Source organism: Polypterus senegalus, chromosome 10, assembly GCF_016835505.1.
Source record: "Polypterus senegalus isolate Bchr_013 chromosome 10, ASM1683550v1, whole genome shotgun sequence".
Lineage (NCBI taxonomy): Eukaryota > Metazoa > Chordata > Cladistia > Polypteriformes > Polypteridae > Polypterus > Polypterus senegalus.
In genome coordinates this window covers 135,294,044-135,314,131 of record NC_053163.1, presented here as the reverse complement: position 1 = coordinate 135,314,131, position 20,088 = coordinate 135,294,044, and the positions used below count along the sequence as shown (strand labels likewise).

Here is a 20,088-nt window from a genome sequence, read left to right as displayed (position 1 = left end):
AATGTTTACATTCTCAGCGTCATTAATAATTTGATTAATGAATTAATTAGGTGTGCACTTCCCAAAAATGATTGATCTTAGAAAATAACAAACGAGATAAGATACAACGTAGGTAAAGAATAAGTTTTGCGAGTTTGTCCTGAACACCTTCATTATTTCACATTTAATGAATTCATTTAAAGGACTTCCTTGTTGGGCTCCTCCCCAGTGTCCATGTCAGAAAAGCAGACTGCCAATAATGCAAACATCAATGTCAGGGATTTCAATGGTCAAATATACGTAATATTATCATACCAGACATGTAAGAAAGAAAGAAAGAAAGAAAAGTCTGATTAGGACTTGTGTAGGCACCAGAATTGCATCTTCCACATGCCCTGACCATGCTCTACAACAGCGTGTGTGCTTTGGTGTTTGGCACATAAGTGGGTACACTGTCATACCCAGCCATGAGGACATTATGGTGGAAGGACAAAGGCACACAACTTGGTAGGACTATATGCATCCCCGACACGCTAGGTGGCAACTTCTGTGGGTGACTTGTGCAGACACCCACAAGACCCACTGGGTACTGTAGTCCTATAGGGCAGCCATATTAGGTTCCATGGGTGCTGCAAGGAGGTTCTGCATCATCCCTACTTTGTGGGACTTCCATTTGACTTGGAAGTACTTCAACTGGGCCATGTCCTAGCACTGTAAGTATTCCCGAGTTAAAGCTAAAAGAAGTGTTTGACAAAGATTGCCTGGATGAGTGGAAGGAAAAAAATGAGTGTTTTGTGATTTTTGAAAGCTTTTTGTAACCTACTTGTGAAAATAAACCTTTTTTTTTTACTGTACTGGGGCTTGTGTCATGGTGGTTGTATCTGGGGACTGAGGTGCTGTAACACCCCCTACTGGTCACAACCTACTATACCAAGAATACCTGCAATGGCATGAAAACCAGTTTTAGTTTACTGGAAGGCGTTGTATTTTTATTATTATTAGTAGTAGTAGTTACTAATTTGTCTGACCCTTTATCCAAGGCGACTTATTAACATTTGAGATTCACTTGGTTAGATTTCATTTGTTTTTCCAGTTGAAGCACAGGCAGGTGAAGTGACATGCTCATGGTTACACATCATCAACAGAGTAATTTGAACCCACAACTTTTAGATTTGTTGAGTACATGGCACAAAAGTAATCTTGTCACTGCACACACAGATTTGGGCACAGTAGCCTTGCTAAGGCCATCCACATCACCAACAGCATGCAGGAGTCCACCAGTGGTGTGGAAACAGAGAACTGACAGCAGGTGCACAGTGAGAATTCTGGTGTGTTCATCTGTCCAACTTGTCCTGCACCAGACCAAGGAGGGCCATCCTGGATTTACCTATAAATTGTTGATGAGTGAGATTGTCATGTACGCTCGCAAAAGGGAATTCAGACCTGTGATTTGGTTTCTCTGGTTGAGTTGCACAATTCTCTGCATTGCTGTCATTGACGTTGCTGGTGACTCACTTTACGACTAAAGAATGTGACTGATTACATACCGAGTTTAATGAATTAAACTCATCAAAGCTACAAAGAGCCCCTTTTCTCTAATATATAACCTTTATTACAATATCATATTTATATTTTATTATTATTACTATTAATACATTGTCCAAATAAGAGTGACAGTGTGTTTTTGTGAGGGTGACCTCTGTGTCTCTATGGCTGAATTACAGGCAAAAGTCCAAATAAAGAATGAAGTTAAAAATAACGAGCGGGTTGGTTCACTTGTTAATTGACGAATGAGATAAATTGCTACTTTAGTAATGAAGGGCTTTGGGAAAAGCTCATTAATTGGCAAACGGACTTAGATACTTAGCATTACAAAGCATTCAGAAAACACACCCAAGATCAACAACTCCCTGGGGACACACAGTGGCTGAAGGTTTTTGTTCCAACCAACTTCAGTTTTTAATTGGCCTCCTAGCCTAATTAAGGGATCTGTAGAAATGTAGATTACAAGACTAAGCTTTGTAATTTTTTTTTTATTACCCCCATCCGTCACACTCAGGAGTCTTATGCTGCATTCAAGTAAAACGTGGAACTTGTAATTTCTGATCTCTGACTCTGAACATGGAAAGAAAACGCCTGGTCTCTGAAGTCTGAGTTCATCCGAGTGTAGATTGTGACGTCAATCCAAAATGGCGACGTACACCGCAATCAAGAAGTACAGTAACACTTTATGGGTTTAATTTGTTTCTGAGAAGAATTTACTTTAAATGAGTCACCTCAATCCATAATTCTGAATATTCTGAAGATAAACGTTAACATTACCAGAATAAACAGTAGCAAATGAAATTATGTTAGCTTGATACATGCCATTTTGTGAACTGTTGTCAGGGTCATGTGCCACATTTCTGGGGGTGTGGTCTCCGGGGTCGTGACCTTGCATTAATCAATAGACGGGATAACAGGTCCGCCTTTTGCGCAGAGCCTTATCCAATCTGCAGATAAAAACCTTACTTTATATTTTGACTTCTTGTGTGATTATTTTTCTTGTCTTGCCTGGTTTTCACTTTTTGCCTGTTATTTGACCTCGATTTATGCCTCTCATCTGGGTTTCAGTTGCATTGTTTAATTTTTATTTTCTTTTGTTTTGCCTTTTGCATGCATCTCCTGGTTTACTCTAGAAACTAGTTATCTGTTTTCCTGCCAAGTCAGGACACTACTGTTTGTACTTTGAGCTCAATGGTTGCTTTGTGCAGTTTTTAATTGTAGCTTACAAGCTGAAATAGTACTTTTCATCCTAGAGCATAAAATCTTTTTAAGACATGACAACGTACTTTTTGCACCTTTATTGCTCATCTCTTTCATCATTGATCCAGACTATAGAAATATTAGTTAGCGTCTGTTGCTTAACAAGCAGCTTTCATCGAGGCATCTTTGTTTTAATTTCCCGCTTGGGTAGTATGAACATGCGGAGGTCACTAATTGAGAGTGATTGCGACTTCTGACTTCCCAACTCCATAGTGTGATGAAAGCAGCATTAGAGAAGAAAAATGGTGGTTGTTGCTGTCATCTCATTGGATCTTTGAGTCTTGGGTTCAAATGCCATGTGTTGACAGTGTCAGAGCAGATTTTCCATATTCTTCCTGTATCTACATGAGTTATTCTCGGTGCACGACTCCATGTTATGTTGATATGAAGTTCTAAATTGGTCCTACAAGTTAGTGCAAGAGAGGACTGCATTGTGGATTTGTCCTCCTAGAATGTAAGTTCCTTCATTGTACAAGGAGCTGCTAGGTTAGGATCTAAACCTTCCACAACCTTGAACTTAAGTAAGCTGCCTTGTGAAAAATTCTGCTATCTTTTCCCTAAGATTTTCTTCTCTTTGGTGACCATCCCATATGCTCACTGGTGTTATAATGACAAGAGTTTGAACTATGTAGCACATAAAAGCATTTTTGCTTTATTTGTATTCAGTGTGCTTCACATGTATTCTTAATCCCACTGCAACCTCCATTTTCTTTATACAATCAGCCTGTTGTGGTTTCATTCACAAAATGCTTTGACTTTCCACATTGGAAAGGAAAGGTGGACAATTCCTATTTATGTGTATCTGTGTAATAAAGCCCCTGAACTTAACTCCAGTTTAAAATTCATTGAGGCTCTTTATCATTCAAGAGAAGCCCTGCTACTTCTAAAACCCTAATCCAAGAGCAGTCTCATAATAAGCGGTCACACACGTGCACATCCTGGACAGTCTAAGGGCTTAACTGGGAATAAAGTACAGAAACGGAGGTTGATATGTGGTACTAATGCCTCTTCTTCCTCCTTCACAGTCCACCAGAAGGAAAAGCCAACTGAGACTCCTCCCACTTCCTCTTCTTTATCATGCCCTTCAGCTGATGTCATTTCCGTCTGAAGCCCGCCTCTTCCTGTCACCTACAGTATCTATAAAATCCTAAGCCTTCCCTTCCCTCCTCAGTCTGCATATTGACTCCGTCCTTTATGATTATTTGCTTTTTTTGGTATTACCTACAGTATAAGGGGTGGACTCCCCAAATCTTTATAGTGATTGCTTGTGCTTTGTTCACAAAGCAAACATCAGAACCAAATGTGGTTGGTAGGAAGATAAACATAAAGTTAAAATTGTGAGTCCTATGAGTCAGTGTGTGTGAGGGACATTAAGATCAAGAATCTTAAGGCTCAGTGAGCCATTAAATCAGATGTTTACTATCAGCAGAACAAAAATCTGAAGTCACACACCACCTCCATCAATGCAATGCAGACTTTATTAAAGCAGATAAGCAGTTACATGTGCTGGTCGTTCTACTTAAGGGGACAAAGCATCCAGCATTCTATGTGTTACTGAGCTCTGCACCAGCATGGGAGTGAAATAAGATTGTTGCTCAAGACCCCCACTGGCTGGATGCAGACGTGGCCTTCTCATCCTGCTTCTGGAAGAGACATCAAGCAGAAGAGCGATCACTGATTTTACTTTTAATCCATTTGAGATATGCAGACACCTTGACGTACACATTACTCCGATCAGGTTCTTCACAGCTTTCACTATTGGCATAAGACACAATTCCTGCGGCAGTACGGATTTTGCCTTGTCCTTGGCAGACTAGTGGGCCTCCTGAATCTCCCTGAAATAAAACAGACTGACTTGTAATTTGCAAGGAAATCAAGCAATATATTAAAGGAAATCAACCTTTGTCGCCTGCTCTTTAGAAAAGAGCAAAATGCTCTTAACTTACTGTACAGGTCCCCTTCCTGCCAGTGCCTCTTGCACAGATCTGTGAGGAAGAATCACAGTGACTCTGGATCTTCACCTTCACCTCTCTCAGCACATCGCTCTCTGGCCCATCAGTAACATTAAGTCCCCACCCTGCCACCCAGCAGGTGGTGCCAGCTTCAAAGTACTGGTTTTTGTGAGGAAGGCTGATTGTTTTCACTTCTTTAGTGATTGTAGCGTTGTACTTCAGCTATATAAATTTAAAAGAAGACACATGATGAAATTGGACTGATGTTAGACCACTAGGACCACAAGTATAAAAGTGTGACCACTGGGTGAGAATGGAATGAAAGGACATGGAGTTTGTCTCAGCTTAGAAGTATTATTATTATTAATAAATTATACAGGACATATTTTACAAATGCAGGGTCCGCAAGGCCTGCAGCATTGTGCAGGACCTCTTACACCCCTCACATGGACTTTTTACACTTCTGCCATTCAAGAGAAGATACTGCAGCATCAAAGTCAGATCTGCCAGGCTGCAGGAGAGTTTTTACCCCCAAGCTGTCAGACTCCTTAACACCAGGCTGCCCCCTGGGACCTTCCACACGGCCTCAACCACCTCTAAAAACAGAACTTTTATACATGCAGGCCACTTTGCTGTAAAGGCGAGTGTGCATGTAGGAAAGAACTTAAAATCTCATACTGACCTTTAAGTATTTTGACACTCTTGATATCCTCCTGCTGTGAAACATTCTGACCTGTCATTGTCTACACATGTCTTAAACAACTATTTTCATACACTGATAATTTCTGTATTATCCATATCTATTATTTATTATATTACATCTACTACTTCTTTGTCTTGTCTTTGCACAATGTCTTGTCCTGTTTGTGTTTTAATTTTAATTCTATTTTTAATTTATTATTTGCACTTCATTTTGTTACACTGTGGACCCTGAGCTTCGCAATTTCGTCTATCTGTGTACTTGTATACGATTGAGATGACAATAAAGTTCACTTTGACTTTGGCTTTGAAGTAGGAGCATGCGGACACCTTCTGTATCGAGACATCACGTGGCCCTATGGACAAGTGAACGCCTAATTGAGCCGTTTCAAAAAGACCTCCATGTGTGTGACGATGCGGGTTCGACTCCATCCCCCTATTGCTGTTCAGGAGCCCTTGAACCCAACACCGTCGATATCACCGAGATGAGCTGACACATAGGGACAAATCTCTCAAGGCCAGGGGATATTCCATAAAGTGCTTTATTCAAAAACAAAAAGTGCAAAAGTGCAGCGTCAAAGTTCAATAAATAAATCCATAAAAATCAAGTGTCCAGTGGGGTTAAAACCATCAACAAATAATAAATCCTTTAAAATCTGAGGTAAAAAATGTAGAGGTTAAAAACGCAGTCTCTCACACCCTTCTTGTTCTCTGGCCCACCTCCATCACTCTCCCCCCGGCTCATCATTACTTGCAGCCGCGGAGATCCAACAGTCACGAGCTCTTCTGTCAACCTCCCTCCGTCTCCGACTCCATCAGGATGTCACTGCCAGACCCACGAGGCTGGCTCTCCTCCCGTGATCTTTCGCGCACCCGTAGTCGCTCCTCAGATCCAGCGGGATGACACCTCTCCTGCTCACCCCACTCGCTAGTTGTCAGTGGGGCGAACTAGCCCCCTAGAGCGCCTCCATCTAACGCTCCTTCGCGGGGCCCCCGCTCGTTCTGTCTGTCTCTCTCTCTCTCTCTCTCTCTCTCTCTCTCTCTCTCTCTCAAGGTGGCCAGATCATCCAGCCTAGACTGCCATTGCCGTACTTTAACCTCCTTCTCACATCGTTCTCCCTCCTTCCATTTCTTTCCCCGATTTATCTTTTTTTTTCCACGATTCCTGATTTATCCTTCTCTCTCTGCCTCCGTGGGCACAGCGTCTTAATTACACACCGCAGGAAGCCAATGAGGCAAACAAGAGTGACCGCACCCTCACGTGCTCGCTCCAATCACCCCATTAACTCCCCGCAGTTGTGCAATCGCGCCCACGGAGAACGACACGGCTATACGGATTTAAAAAACCTGACTTTTTTCAGAAGCCGTGGACCCGCTATACTACAATGTGGATTTGGTATTTAGATAATAATAATTCTTTATATTTATATAGCACTTTTCTCACTACTCAAAGCACTCAGTGATAGCAGGTTAAGGGCCTTGCTCAAGGGCTTAACAGAGCAGAGTCCCTTTTGGCATTTGCGGGATTTGAACCGGCAACCTTCCGATTGGCAGTGCGGATCTCTTGCCTCAGAGCCATCACTGATGATGAAAGTTTAATGTTTTGGCAAATAAAATATGACATTCTAATATGTAAGCATAATGACTTGGAAGTAATTTTTCTTGTTGAGTTGTATAGAGTGTCTTTTATAGGAATACATGTTTAAAACTCAAAGACGTTTACACTAGTGATCAAGCCCAACCAGGGTCTTAATGCTCTATCAAGACAGAAAAGTCAAAATATATTCAAAAACTTGAATTTTTAGAAAGTATGAAGGAAATCTGAAGCTATGGAATTGGTCTTTGCCTGGTCTGTACCTTCAGAAGCATGATGTCATTTTTGAAGGTCTCATCGTCATATTCTTCATGAGGGATCATTTCCTGCACTGGTATTACCTGTTTGGATTTCTCATTTTGAGAGGGGTAGTGAGCCCCCAAAATCACAGTGATGCTCCTGTGGGTCAGAAACAAACAGCAGATGAGTCAGGAGTGAGTATAGGGACAGTGATTAAGATTTCAATAATAAAGTGACTGTTTGTGAGTCTTCCAACTGTCATAAGCAACCAAACCAGAGGGTACCAAAAAAAGAAGAAAGACAGGACATTAGAATGAACAAAAACAAACAGAATGAATAAATCTCAGACAAATTGCAAACGAGACTATTCAATGGTAAAGCTGTTCTTAGGGATAGTGTTGATGTGACTGGGAAGTTTAGGTTTTACAGTGCCCATGGGTATCACAGGCACAGTCTGACACTCACAAACAGCTGAGCGAATCTGATTGAATATACTCCAGAAAAGTAGAATAAGCCAACCGTAAAGCCAAACAGACTTCCAAAGGACAAACACGTGGAACCTGTAAAGATTTCCTTAAATTCCAAGTAGAGAGCTACAGGAATTTGTTTCTATTAGAACCTGATCAATCAATGATTTTCTGATCTTTGCAACATACTCATACATGTACAAAATTTAGAGAATGGGCCATACTTACAGCCTAAGTTAACTTTATGCAGCTTATTTTTGTCCAGAAATAGAAACAACCAAACAATATTGGGCCTCGGCACATCCTGTGCAGTCATATCCACTAAAGCAGGGTAATAAATACAGAATAAGGAATTGAGGGATTAAACGAATAAGAGAATCCTAATGCACACAGTATAAGTTAGTACAGTACAGAATATCAACAAAATAAGACCAAACACAATTTATTTCACAAACTGAACAAATGATAGTGTAAAGGATGACCGGCATCCTTACCCGGCCAGGACACTATCAGGATGGAAGGACAGGGGCAGACAGCTTACACAGGGCTTTATCTCCCCCAGGACACTACATTGCAGGACCCCAGGCTCAGATTCCCACATGGGTGTCCGAAGGGCATGCCTGGTATTGTAGTCCCAAAGGACAGCCCTGTTGGGTCCCGTGGAGACCAACCAAGGGGAGCTGAAGGATTGGGACGTCCCTACATCATGGGGTTTCCGGCTCACCAGGAAGTGCTGACATTGGGAGCACTTCCAGGATGGCTAAAATAAAAGGAGCTGCCTGTCTCACATCATGGAGCCAGAGTCGTGAGAAGGACAATGAAGCTTGTGAGAGGAGAGGAGGAGACAGTGAGAGACAGAGAGAGAAAAAGACAAAGAGTGTGCTGCATTGTGTTTGCTGTACTTGGGGCTGAGGTGGTGGGAAACCCTTACAAAAGAAGAGTTTTCCCAAAATAAAAGACTCTTTGCCTGTGTCCATGCCTGTTTATGCGAGGTTTGGAGAGCTGGTGTGACACCTACTGTCCACACAGTATAGTGTATAAATCTGAAAAGATTTGCTGAGTACTGCACTTAAGCATATGATCAAGTAAAATATAATAACAGTCAAAAACAAAACCACACAGCACTACATACATAAGATAGCATGTGTGATGGATAACCGGGGCCGATGCCCGGCCGGGACACCCCTTTGGCACTGAATGCGGGGAAGCTGCCATGGGAAGCTCATTATGTTCTCCGGAACACTTGGAGGTAGCCCCCCTGGGCAGTATCGGGGCCACAATCGTGGAACAATCGGAGCTCATGCCTTTTGGGCTCCGTGGCCACCGCCAGGGGGAGCTGAACGACTTAATGAGCCCATCTGGGCTGTGATGCAGCCACACCTGCAGCCTAATTACCACCTGAAGCACTTCCGGATGGGCTATAAGAGGAGCCTGCAGCCACCACTCAAAGAGCCAGAGTCGGGAGGAGGGAGACGAAGCTGCCAAGAGGAGTGGAGGAAAAGAAGAGCGTTTTTGTGGTGGTGTTTTGTTTGGTGTGTCTTTCGGGACTGTGTTGTGCCTGTGGGACACGGGGAAGACGTGCCCACAGGTGAAGAAAATAAAAAGTTTATTTATTTTACGTGTGCCTCACGGTGTCAGTCTATGTCAGGTCGGCGCCCATACAGTGCATTTTTACACATGGAAAGGGCTAAAACTGAAATGAATCTCAATAGTTATGAATTCATATGTGTGTAGGGTCATGATTGTCATTAACAAAGTTGTAACAGTTCTTTTACCAAGATGGAGAGTTGACATTAAGCTTTGGGAGGGTTATGTAATACACGAAGCAGATTAAGTGTTCAGAATCTTAAAAATTAAATTAAAATTAGACAAAAGAAGTAGGTAATGAGAGTTGCTGTAACTTGTAAGTAATAAAACAGCAGAGACAAAAACATACAGCCACTGCAGACCCCTCAGGATCTGAGTTTGTCCTAAATGTGTGCTGAAATCCTTAATTGTGTAAAAGAAAGTCAAATAAGAAGGTCTGCTGCTGTGCTGGTTATTAAGCAATCTCCTGCCACAGGAACATTTTTCAAGAACCAGGAACTTTTTAGAAGCTCAGGAACTTTTGTGGCATTCCCACCACAGGAACTTTGGCCATTTGTAGTTTATGGTAGGTAGTTCCTGTTACTGTTTTAGCTCCTACTCCAGGGTATGTACTTTTTATTCAACCAGCAACAATCATAGGTGGGGCATAGTTGATGAATGGTGCAGATTGGTTGACTACAAGCATCAGTGCCATCATACAAACGTGTTAGTAGTATGGACTTTGAAGTGTTATCGGTGAAGATGGAGCACCACACTTCGCACCACATCACTCTTCATAGACTTTTGTGTCTTGTGCTGTGCCATGCTCCACATCAAAGCAATAATCACCGGACTGCTTGGCACTTCATACCGCATTACTCTTCATGGCCTTCTCAGTGGTGCGCCATGCTATGCTCCACATCAAAGCAGTAATCTCCCCTGTGAACTCCCAATTGCTCTGAATTTCGTACCACATCTCTCTTCATAGCCGCCTCCATGGTGCGCCTCGCCATGCACCACATCAAAGCAATATCACCCATGAACTCCAGATCATGCCATGATTTACACCACATCACTTTTCATAACTCCCTGTACGGAATGCACCGCATCAGAGCAATAAGTCCCAGGTGAACTACTAAACGTGCCTCACTTTACACCAGCGTTTCTCAACCTTTAAGTACTTGCGACCCGAGTTTTCATAACAGTTTTAATCGCGCCCGCCCCCAACATTTTTTTGAAATGTAGATGCATATTTTATTATACCTACTTAACATTTATCGACATTTATGTAACTCTGTATTTATTGTTCTAGTATCAGAATGTAGTTTACGTTAATTTGTTTTGGTTTCAACAGATGTTTTTTCATATTTTTGATTTTTGTTTTCTTTTTTTCACATCTTTGCGCCCCCCTTTTTGTTACTTCGCGCCACCCTAGGGGGGCCAGGTTGAGAACCACCGCTTTACACCACATCACTCTTCTGTGCATGTCACACATTTTGCATAAAGGTTACAGTTACTCTTGTGCAGTGGGAACACAACACCAGAAAGTGGTGAAGGACCTCAAGTGGCCCTGTGCCTACATCATACATGAACTCATTTGTTCCTGAAAACAAAACACCTATTGTTTACTCCTGTGGCCCTCAGTCCCTCTGTTATGTTATTCCATTAACAGAAAGAGTAGTTTGGCAAAGTTTGAGTGGAACCAAATGCTTCAGCGGGATACCAAGAAGAGAAACTGACACATTAAGATGGAGTCGTGTGAAGGCACAGCTGTTGCTTTTCTGAGTTTTACGTACAGGTTGGTAAATACAATAAAACTCTCAAATTCTTCTAAAAGTAATGTGTAAGACATAAGACTTTACTGTCAGTCATATGAGCTGTCTTCACTGACAATTTTAATAAAGTTAATTGAGTGCAATATATACTGTATATATAGTAGCTCTGTTAACCAGCTTAGCCCAGGAAATTTTCCCAAGACAATGATCCTCCGCTATGGTGCCATCAGTCTATCAACTGGATCTATCCAAATTATTAAAATTTTTTTTTTTTTTTTACACCAGAGGCTTACATTATTAGTTCACTGAGGCTGTTTACTCTAGAACAGGAGTTCCCAACCTGAAGGTATGAGATGGCATTTCAGGGGGTATGACATAGAGGATGGCTGCGTCGCAACTCACCAAAAGTGAGTGAGGTGTGTTGTTTGACTTCATCCTGGTGCAATTGTTGTCTTGTAGTGTTTAAGTGTCTTGCAGTGTCCTGGTAGTATGGCAGCAATTTTAAATGTGTGGCACATCTGCTTTTCAACTGCAATGCAGAGGTTAGCAGGAAACAAAGATGGCTGATTGTGTTTCATTGCTTAGTGGTTCACCGGCACCCGTTATGTCATGGTGGTCTCCAATCCCTCAAACCCCTCAATCATCGATTTTTTGTCATTTTCCCATGGCACTTAATGCTTCACAGGATACCCCAACACCCGGGCTGTCAATCAAATGTGTCTAATTTTCACAAAGATACATTTATAAGATTTTTGATATTTATAAAGGTAAATTGCTCGATTTATATTTAAATTGTACACACTGAGTTATTTTCTCCTGCAGTACTGTATGTGATTCAATTTGTTGTTCAAAAATGAGAAATTTAACTTTTTCATCTTCAGATGTGATATTACTTTTGTAGGGGGTGCAAACATAAATCAGACATTTTCTAAGGGTGCATGGCATAGAAAAGGTCTAGAATATGCTAGATGCAATTGTCCATTAGTAAAATATCCATGATGTTGATCGGTTCTTGCTTTTCCTAGTGACTGCCCATGACTTATGTTGGAAAACACAATTTTACAGGAAAATAATCTTTTGAATCGAATCTTGTAATTAGTACGACATAGGCATTAGGAATTAAGAAGGAGATAGTAGGACAATAGGAATTTTTGGGTACATATAATTTTGCTTGTAGAACAACTTGTAAAATTGGTAGCTTCAATCAGATTTGAATTTAATGCTTTGATCTGTAATCTTGTACTATTACAAAGTTTTACAGGGTTTAGACCAAAAGCAGTATACACTGAATTGTGATTTACTTCTTCTTATTACATACAGCATTGAGGTTTACAGGCAGCACATTTTTGTGGTCCATGCATAAAATTGCACATTTTAAGTATTGTATGCGAAAGAACAGGTGAAAATAAAATTAAATGGTCAACTATGTACAATGTCTACCTCTTCTATACCCCTTTACTGAGTCATGGCATGCCATTGCTCATGATTTGTGTTGTACCTATGGCTTTAAGTGGGTCTTTATGCTTTAATGGCACTTCTCTGTTTCTGCTTTGTAAACCAATGCACATCAGGACATTATGGTCCGACTTTCAAAGGAACAACCAGTTCTCCACAATATTGCATGGAGTTGACCACGTAGGCTACCATCAATCAGCACATTGTTCAAAGATTTTGTCCTGTAAGTAAGCAAGATCAATGATCCAAGTGGGGCAACAATACCTCCCCAATCGCCATTGAATTTGTATTTATTTCATACACTTGTAATGGTGAGTAAGAAGGAGCCAACCCAAGCTAGACTTGCTAAGCATGTCCTCGTTGAGCTTCGCCAAACTTTTCTTCCTTACACTTAGGCTTTTAGATACCTAAGAATAGCCCACATAATATCAACAAATAGAAAAACACAGGTTTGTTGGCTAATATTCTTTTTGCTATAATGTCACCAAATTTCCATCAAATCTATTTTGGGGTATTTAGTTTCTCTATTGTGGAGGGGGTTAACCCCTAAAATATTGATATATTTGAAATAGTGTTTGTGCAAATGCATGTGTGAGGGAATGAATAAGTGAACCTCGTTTACATATACAGTCATATAAAAAAGTTTGGGAATCCCTCTCAGCCTAGGTAATAATTTATTCTTTCAACAAAAAGATTACAGTGTTATGTCTTTCATTTCCTAGGAACATCTGAGTACTGGGGTGTTTTCCGAACAAAGTTTTTAGTGCAGCAGTATTTAGTTGTAGGAAGTTAAAACAAATGTGAAAAACTGGCTGTGCAAAAATGTGGGTCCCCTTGTAATTTTGCTGATGTGAATGCCTGTCACTGCTCAATGCTGATTACTTGTAACACCAGATTGGTTGGATTAGCTCGTTAAGCCTTGAACCTTATAGACAGGTGTGTCCAATCACGAGTGGTAAAAGGTATTTAAGGTGGTCAATTGCAAGTTGTGCTTCCCTTTGACTCTCCTCTGAAGAGTGACAGACAGCATGTGATCCTCAAAGCAACTCTCAAAAGATCTGAAAACAAAGATTGTTCAGTCTCATGGTTTAGGGGAAGGCTACAAAAAGCTATCTGAGAGGTTTAAACTGTCAGTTTCAACTGTAAGGAATGGAATCAGGAAATGGAAGGCCACAGGCACAGTTGCTGTTAAACCCAGCAGGTCTATCAGGCCCAGAAAAATAAAGGAGCGGCATATGCGCAGGATTGTGAGAATGGTTACAGACAACCCACCGATCACCTCCAAAAACCTGCAAGAACATCTCGCTGCAGATGGTGTATCTGTACATCGTTCTACAATTCAGCGCAATTTGCACGAAGAACATCTGTATGGCAGGGTGATGAGAAAGAAGCCCTTTCTGCACTCACGCCACAAACAGAGTCGCTTGTTGTATGCAAATGCTCATTTAGACAAGCCAGATTCATTTTGGAACAAAGTGCTTTGGACTGATGAGACAAAAATTGAGTTATTCATAACAAAAAGCACACTGCATTCCAAGAAAACCACCTGTTACCAACTTTGGAGGAGGGCTGTGTGGCTAGTTCGGGGAAAGGGCACTTGTTAAAGTCGAGGGTCAGATGAATGCAACCCAATATCAACAAATTCTTCAGGAGAATGTTCATGCATCAGTCACAAAGTTGAAGTTATGCAGGGGTTGGATATTTCAACAAGACAATGACCCAAAACACAGTTCGAAATCTACAAAGGTATTCACGCAGAGGGAGAGGTACAATGTTCTGGAATGGCCGTCACATTCCCCTGACTTGAATATCATCAAAAATCTATGGGATTATTGGAACAGGCTGTCCATGAATTTAACTGAACTGGAGAGATTTTGTATGGAAGAATAGTCAAAAATACCTCCATCCAGAATCCAGACACTCATCAAAGGCTATAGGAGGCGTCTAGAGGCTGTTATATTTGCAAAAGGAGGCTCTAAACAGGTAAAGCATTATGACCCCAGGCTGAGAGGGTGCGTTCTTGTTAACACAATCTCTCTTTTCATCTGCAGTTCAGGGGAACCTCGAATGGAAGGTGAGTAACATCACTTCCAGTTCCATGTCATTTGGACCTGACCTTTCCGGGAATCAAGACAACAAGACCAGCCAGGACAGGAGGGAGGCAGTCAGTTTGATAACTACCAGCAACTGAGACAGAACACTCAAAAGATCAGCTTTCTTTAACTATTTTAGCACCCTTGCATGCTATTTATTTTGGCTACTTTCCCCTCAGTTTTTCTGGGTTAAATGAGGGGCAGCACTCCCCCAGCACTCCTATATATATATATATATATATATATATATATAGTGGCGGACTGCCGGCTTCGTGCTCGGCCCTCACCCCCGAGCTCTCCTGACAGCAGGATCGTGCCCCGAGTTCCAGCAGGGCCTTATGGACTATGTAATGTTTTTACACAGCACTGCTGGATACCTTGGGGGCCACCAGGAGTCGCTGTGGGAGGGCTTATGGGCTCTTTTGTGCCTTATGACCCTTGAGTACGTCACGGTCATGTGACGGGAAGGAACGACGTGTTCCCGGGTTGAAGTAAAAGACTGATTGCCCTGACCCGGAAGGAATAAGGAACTGTGGACTGTTGGGACAGAAACACCTCCGGGTCAGGGGCTATAAAAGGGCGGTGCCTCACTCCAGACGACGAGCTATGCTGGGACGGAGAGGAGCAAAGTGTCTGGGCGTGGAGGAGTGATTAGTGTACTGTGTGGGAATTAGCGAGTTTATGAGTAGTGTGGAAGGTGCTTGCTGCACTGTGAACCAAAATAAGGAGTCTTGGACTTTTACCTGGTGTCTGGAGTTGTACCTGAGGGTTCAAGGGAGTACTAGCGCCCCCTACTGCCACTATATATATATATATATATATATATATATATATATATATATATATATATATATATATATATAGTGATAGACAGCCAGGGACCTTGCCCCGCAGGAAGTCCTTTTGAGGAGAGGACGGGAGGAGTGGAAATATAACCAGCAGCCCACCTGGTTTACATCGAGGCCCTGCACAGGCTCTTGGCCACCACCTGGGGGCACCTGGACAGTTCCGGAGCCGTGGTCTGCAGCACTTCCGCCAACTCCCAGTAGTGCTACCAGAATAACAGGCGGATTCCCATACAGCACTTCCACCACACCCGGAAGTGCTGCCGGAACTTAATTGAGGAGTACCTGGAGCACTTCCGAGTGTGGTATAAAAGAGGCTGCCTCACTCAAGCAAGCAAGCAAGCCGGAGTCGGGAGGAAGAAGACAGAGGAGGTCAGAAAAAAGAAGAATGGACTGAGCTTTATTGGGGTTTGTGCATTTTGCTGTGGCAAAGAATAATAAACGTGTGTGTTTTGGACATTGTTGGTCTGTGTGTCTGACTGTAGCTGGACTAATCTTGTACTATATATATATATACAGTATATATATATCCTCTTTAATAAAACCCCTGTGTGCGTCCAAGTGTCCGTGTGTGTGTGTCTTCTGGTGAAGTACGCATGCGCGGGCCAAGCCGCACATTGTACCGAGCCCCCGCCCATGCGCTCGGCACGTGGACGCACACACACTGGAAGCCGGGGAGATTGCTGATAGGGTAGTCGCAGCAGCGCACATAAAATCCGTTGTTGGGGAGACGCCACACAAAATAATCATTTGCACGCCCCCACATATTAAAATACTTGCTGGGGAACTGCACAGTACTTGCTGGGGAGACGCCACAGGCACGATTATAAGCAGCATTGCTGGGGACACTCTGCTGATTGCCCACTGTTGTGACAGAAAATTAAAGTCATATTACGGACATCAAAGCCAGTATTACTGTCAGAGAAAATTACAGGCATTTTATGAAAATACAAACCAGTATTATTGCGAGAGACAATTAAAGACATATTAAAGGATGCATATTACAGCCACATACAAGCCAGTATTACTGTAGGAGAAAATATTACGGACGTATCTACTAACAACATGCCACCCAAAAAAAGGGCACGTCAAGTAGGACAAAAGACACAGACAATCAAATCCTATATAAGCAACATCTCCTGGAAGAACAGTCAGCTCGAGAAGTAAACATCAACAAAAGAAAGGCTGAAAGACAAAGAAAAATACGAGCAAATAGATCGATTGAAGAAAAAGAAAATGAGCGTCAGAAAAATGCTAAAAGAGAAAGACTCAGAAGAGCAAACCTTAGAAAAGGTTGCCATTTATTTGCCAGAACCAGTACTCAGCCACTGTCAGTTATATGTTGCTTTATCAAGAGTTAGAAGTTTTCCAGATGTTGTTGTCAAGGTTGTAGATGGTCCTGAACAAGGCAAACTCAGACAGAATATTTACAAGAAATGTTGTCTATAATGAAATTGTACAGAAAAATTTCATGAGGTAAAAAAATTGAAAATTTTACCTAAATATCTTCTTCAGATATTGTGTCTTACAAATTGTTTACACTAAGGCAATATTAATTATACTTACTGTATTGTCATATACGTTTCTATTTTTTTTTATTATTATTTTACTTTAGGCTTCTTGAAAAAATATTTTTGACAAAAAAAAAAATTAAGACAAGAAACAGAATGAGGTCAAGGTCCTTGCCATTTAATATAGACTGTTCCTACTAATGTTTATGCACTACTGTTCTAGCACCCGTTATTGTAACAGGCTTAATGTCTAGTATGTATATATATATATATATATATATATATATATATAATTTATTTATTCTATTTATACACTTTTCTTAATACTGGGCAATCACTACAAGCGGAAATATTCAAATTACACCCACATTCTTTAGTCCCGGTCCCTGGACTCATACACCAGACAGCATCAATCAGTGGTGGTGGGCAAACTCAAACCCCCACTTTAAACTTCAATGAAAACACTCCCATTACCAAAACCTATAAAGCAACATTAAACACAACTTTTTAAAACCCAATATGAAAGAAATTAAAATTAACAGTCAAATTTTAGGTGCAAAGCCACCAAGCCTCCTGGGACATTAGTGCCACCCATCACTACAATATGTATATGCATATATTTGTTGTGAGTGGATGTGAGTATGTGTGAAAATGTGCCCTGTGAAGCAAAAAACTAGACATTTTATAATCAAAAGCAAAAATCTTGAAGTATTCCAGAACAATAAAAATAATCTAAATACAATTATACTGGAAAGCTGAATGCAAGGTGAGCAGGGTCCATACAGTTTATCATCATAATCAAAATTAATAAAAGAGTAATTCTTTGTTGATTGATGACTCCGATTTGGCATGCTTTATTGTTTCACCATTTTCTCATCTAACTTGTAAGTTATATATGTAATGCACTATGGAGCTCTGTGTCTCTAAAGGCACTGCTGCCATCTAGTGCCCAAACTTGAGGAGTAAGAAGGGCATCTTGGTTGGTGTTAAGCCATTTTCTATTCATGTATAATTTCACCACCCTTGCAATTTGTCACCTGACAAAGGTTTAAACCCAAGGATTGAATCTCTTCTACATTGAGAAGATGTTTGGCCACAAAACACTGTCATTCCTCTTGCATACTGCAATGGTTATCCACTGACAGTCAAAATAAGAATGAACCTCTTTTAATCTGAGGTCATGGTCATCTGCTGGAAAAAAAGTGGAAAAGGAGCCGCTGCCTCATGCGGTGGATGGTAGGTCATTGACCAAAGAGTCCTATAGAAACAACAGTTTTGGAAACAGTGTACCAGATTGTGAAGGGAAAAGAAACTGTAAACTACATGGGTGAACTTTTTGACTTTCCTACATGTTCATTCTGTTCTGTAAACACGAGCTGTAAAATGTATGATAGGAAGTACAACTTGCTAGAATAAGGTTCTAGTGAACATTTGATCAGCTCATGGCTCAGGACGGGGTCAAGAGTTTAAACATGCATGACTAACTACCATTTGTTACTAATTACCATTTGATACAATTTGGGTTGGAACTGTACCTAGTCATCTAGTAAAGGCCCATTATAGTTAAAACCTGAACACTCATGAAACCTCTCACTTGAAACATCCCTACAATTACGAGGAGAGTTTTGTTTGGGACAGGGACACATGGTCTTTTCCAAACTGGCATGATGCCATCAGTATCTTCACTAGAAAAAGTGGATGAAGCATAACGTAAAGTGGTCCAGTAAATAATAATCACACTGATTTAAACAGATTTGGAGTGATGGGGCTGAAGCCTATCCCAGTGGCATTGGCATAACCATAATGAATTAAAAATGTGTATAGAAGCTTCTGTTTTGCTGACTAGCTCAGATTTATTAACTTAAGCAAACATATAAGTTAATCTTTTGTTAATAGGAGCAAAAAACCAAACTGCAGATATTTACTAGCTATTTGACAAGTGAAGGTCCCACTACTCTGTTCTTTCAACTTGTGCTCCAAGTCATTTTTGTGTCTATTTACTTTTAAGATGTCAGGTCCTTCCCAGTTTACTTAAAGAGTCAGTCATTGACACATTGCTGTTTCTAATTTCCTTCCCTTTTTAAATCATTTCATTGTATTCTTAACTTTAGGTCTCATATTATAATATACATTTGTTCACTCTCACAGCTGAGGTGTCATGGCACACATATATAATGTACATGCAGGAGTAAAACACTTACTTTCCTTTGCAGTGAGCTGCTGTCAGGATGACATCTGGGCGAATGAGGGACCCGCCACAGATGTACTTGTAAAATTTTGAACTTACATCCAAGAAGGCCATGTAAGGTCGGCTGTGGGGTGCAGCTTCTCTCCCATCAATGATCTTCTCTCCAAAGACACCTGACAAGAGAGAGGAAGACAAGTAAATGCGTATGAGAAGCTGAAACTCTCTGCCATTGTAACAAATATGGTCAATGAATCCTCTGCAAGGAGAGAGAATCATGAATAAAGAGACATTTATCGGACCAATTTTAAATAATTTAGAAGGCTTTCGCTGAAAATAAAACTGCTCTTAGGTTTCATAAAAAGAACAGAAATCTGTCAATACACAGTAGCATATCTCATTTTAGTTTACCTGCCAGTCCAAGGCAGACAATGATGATGGCACTCCAGTGCATTCCTAGCATGGCTCCACTTGTGATTCTCTCTGAAAAGAAGCCTCCTCGGATCTCAGTTTTATAGAAGTGATATGGGGATGGGGTTGGGTGTTTGTAGACCACAAACCACACTGCTGAAACAGCGCCTTGGATAGGGAGGAGACTGATATTTTTTTTCACACAAACTACTAGAAGTTAACTTTTTGTCAACTTCAATGTCATTAATGATGAATGCTGAGTGAAAGCAGAGTCTCTGACATGGCCATTATTAAAAGAGGAGGCTATCTAAATGTTTGATTAGGGTAATGTAGCCACGCAGATTGGAAAAAATAAGAGGCACATCTTGTTCTGCTACTACAAGCGGTTTTGCCCCAAATAATGTTATGCTTATTTTTAGGAAGCCGTGCTGTGATACTCCAAGGTTTATGGCCAGAGGTCAAAGCTGCTGTCGTGTACACAGTACAATAAAGTTCTTACCTGCATGTCTCC

At 41.1% G+C, this 20,088-nt stretch overlaps 1 protein-coding gene across 1 annotated transcript; it reads right to left on the bottom strand.

The window, feature by feature from the left end:
* Positions 1-4,244: 4,244 nt before the first annotated feature.
* Positions 4,245-19,654, bottom strand: LOC120537676 (duodenase-1-like). The gene is made up of 5 exons (XM_039766782.1): positions 19,578-19,654; positions 19,183-19,342; positions 7,293-7,428; positions 4,731-4,958; positions 4,245-4,619 (listed from the first exon to the last, which is right to left on the bottom strand). The coding sequence occupies exons 1-5, from the start codon at positions 19,627-19,629 to the stop codon at positions 4,440-4,442; spliced, it is 756 nt and encodes a 251-aa protein (XP_039622716.1). The 5' UTR covers positions 19,630-19,654; the 3' UTR covers positions 4,245-4,439.
* Between the last annotated feature and the right edge of the window lie 434 nt (positions 19,655-20,088).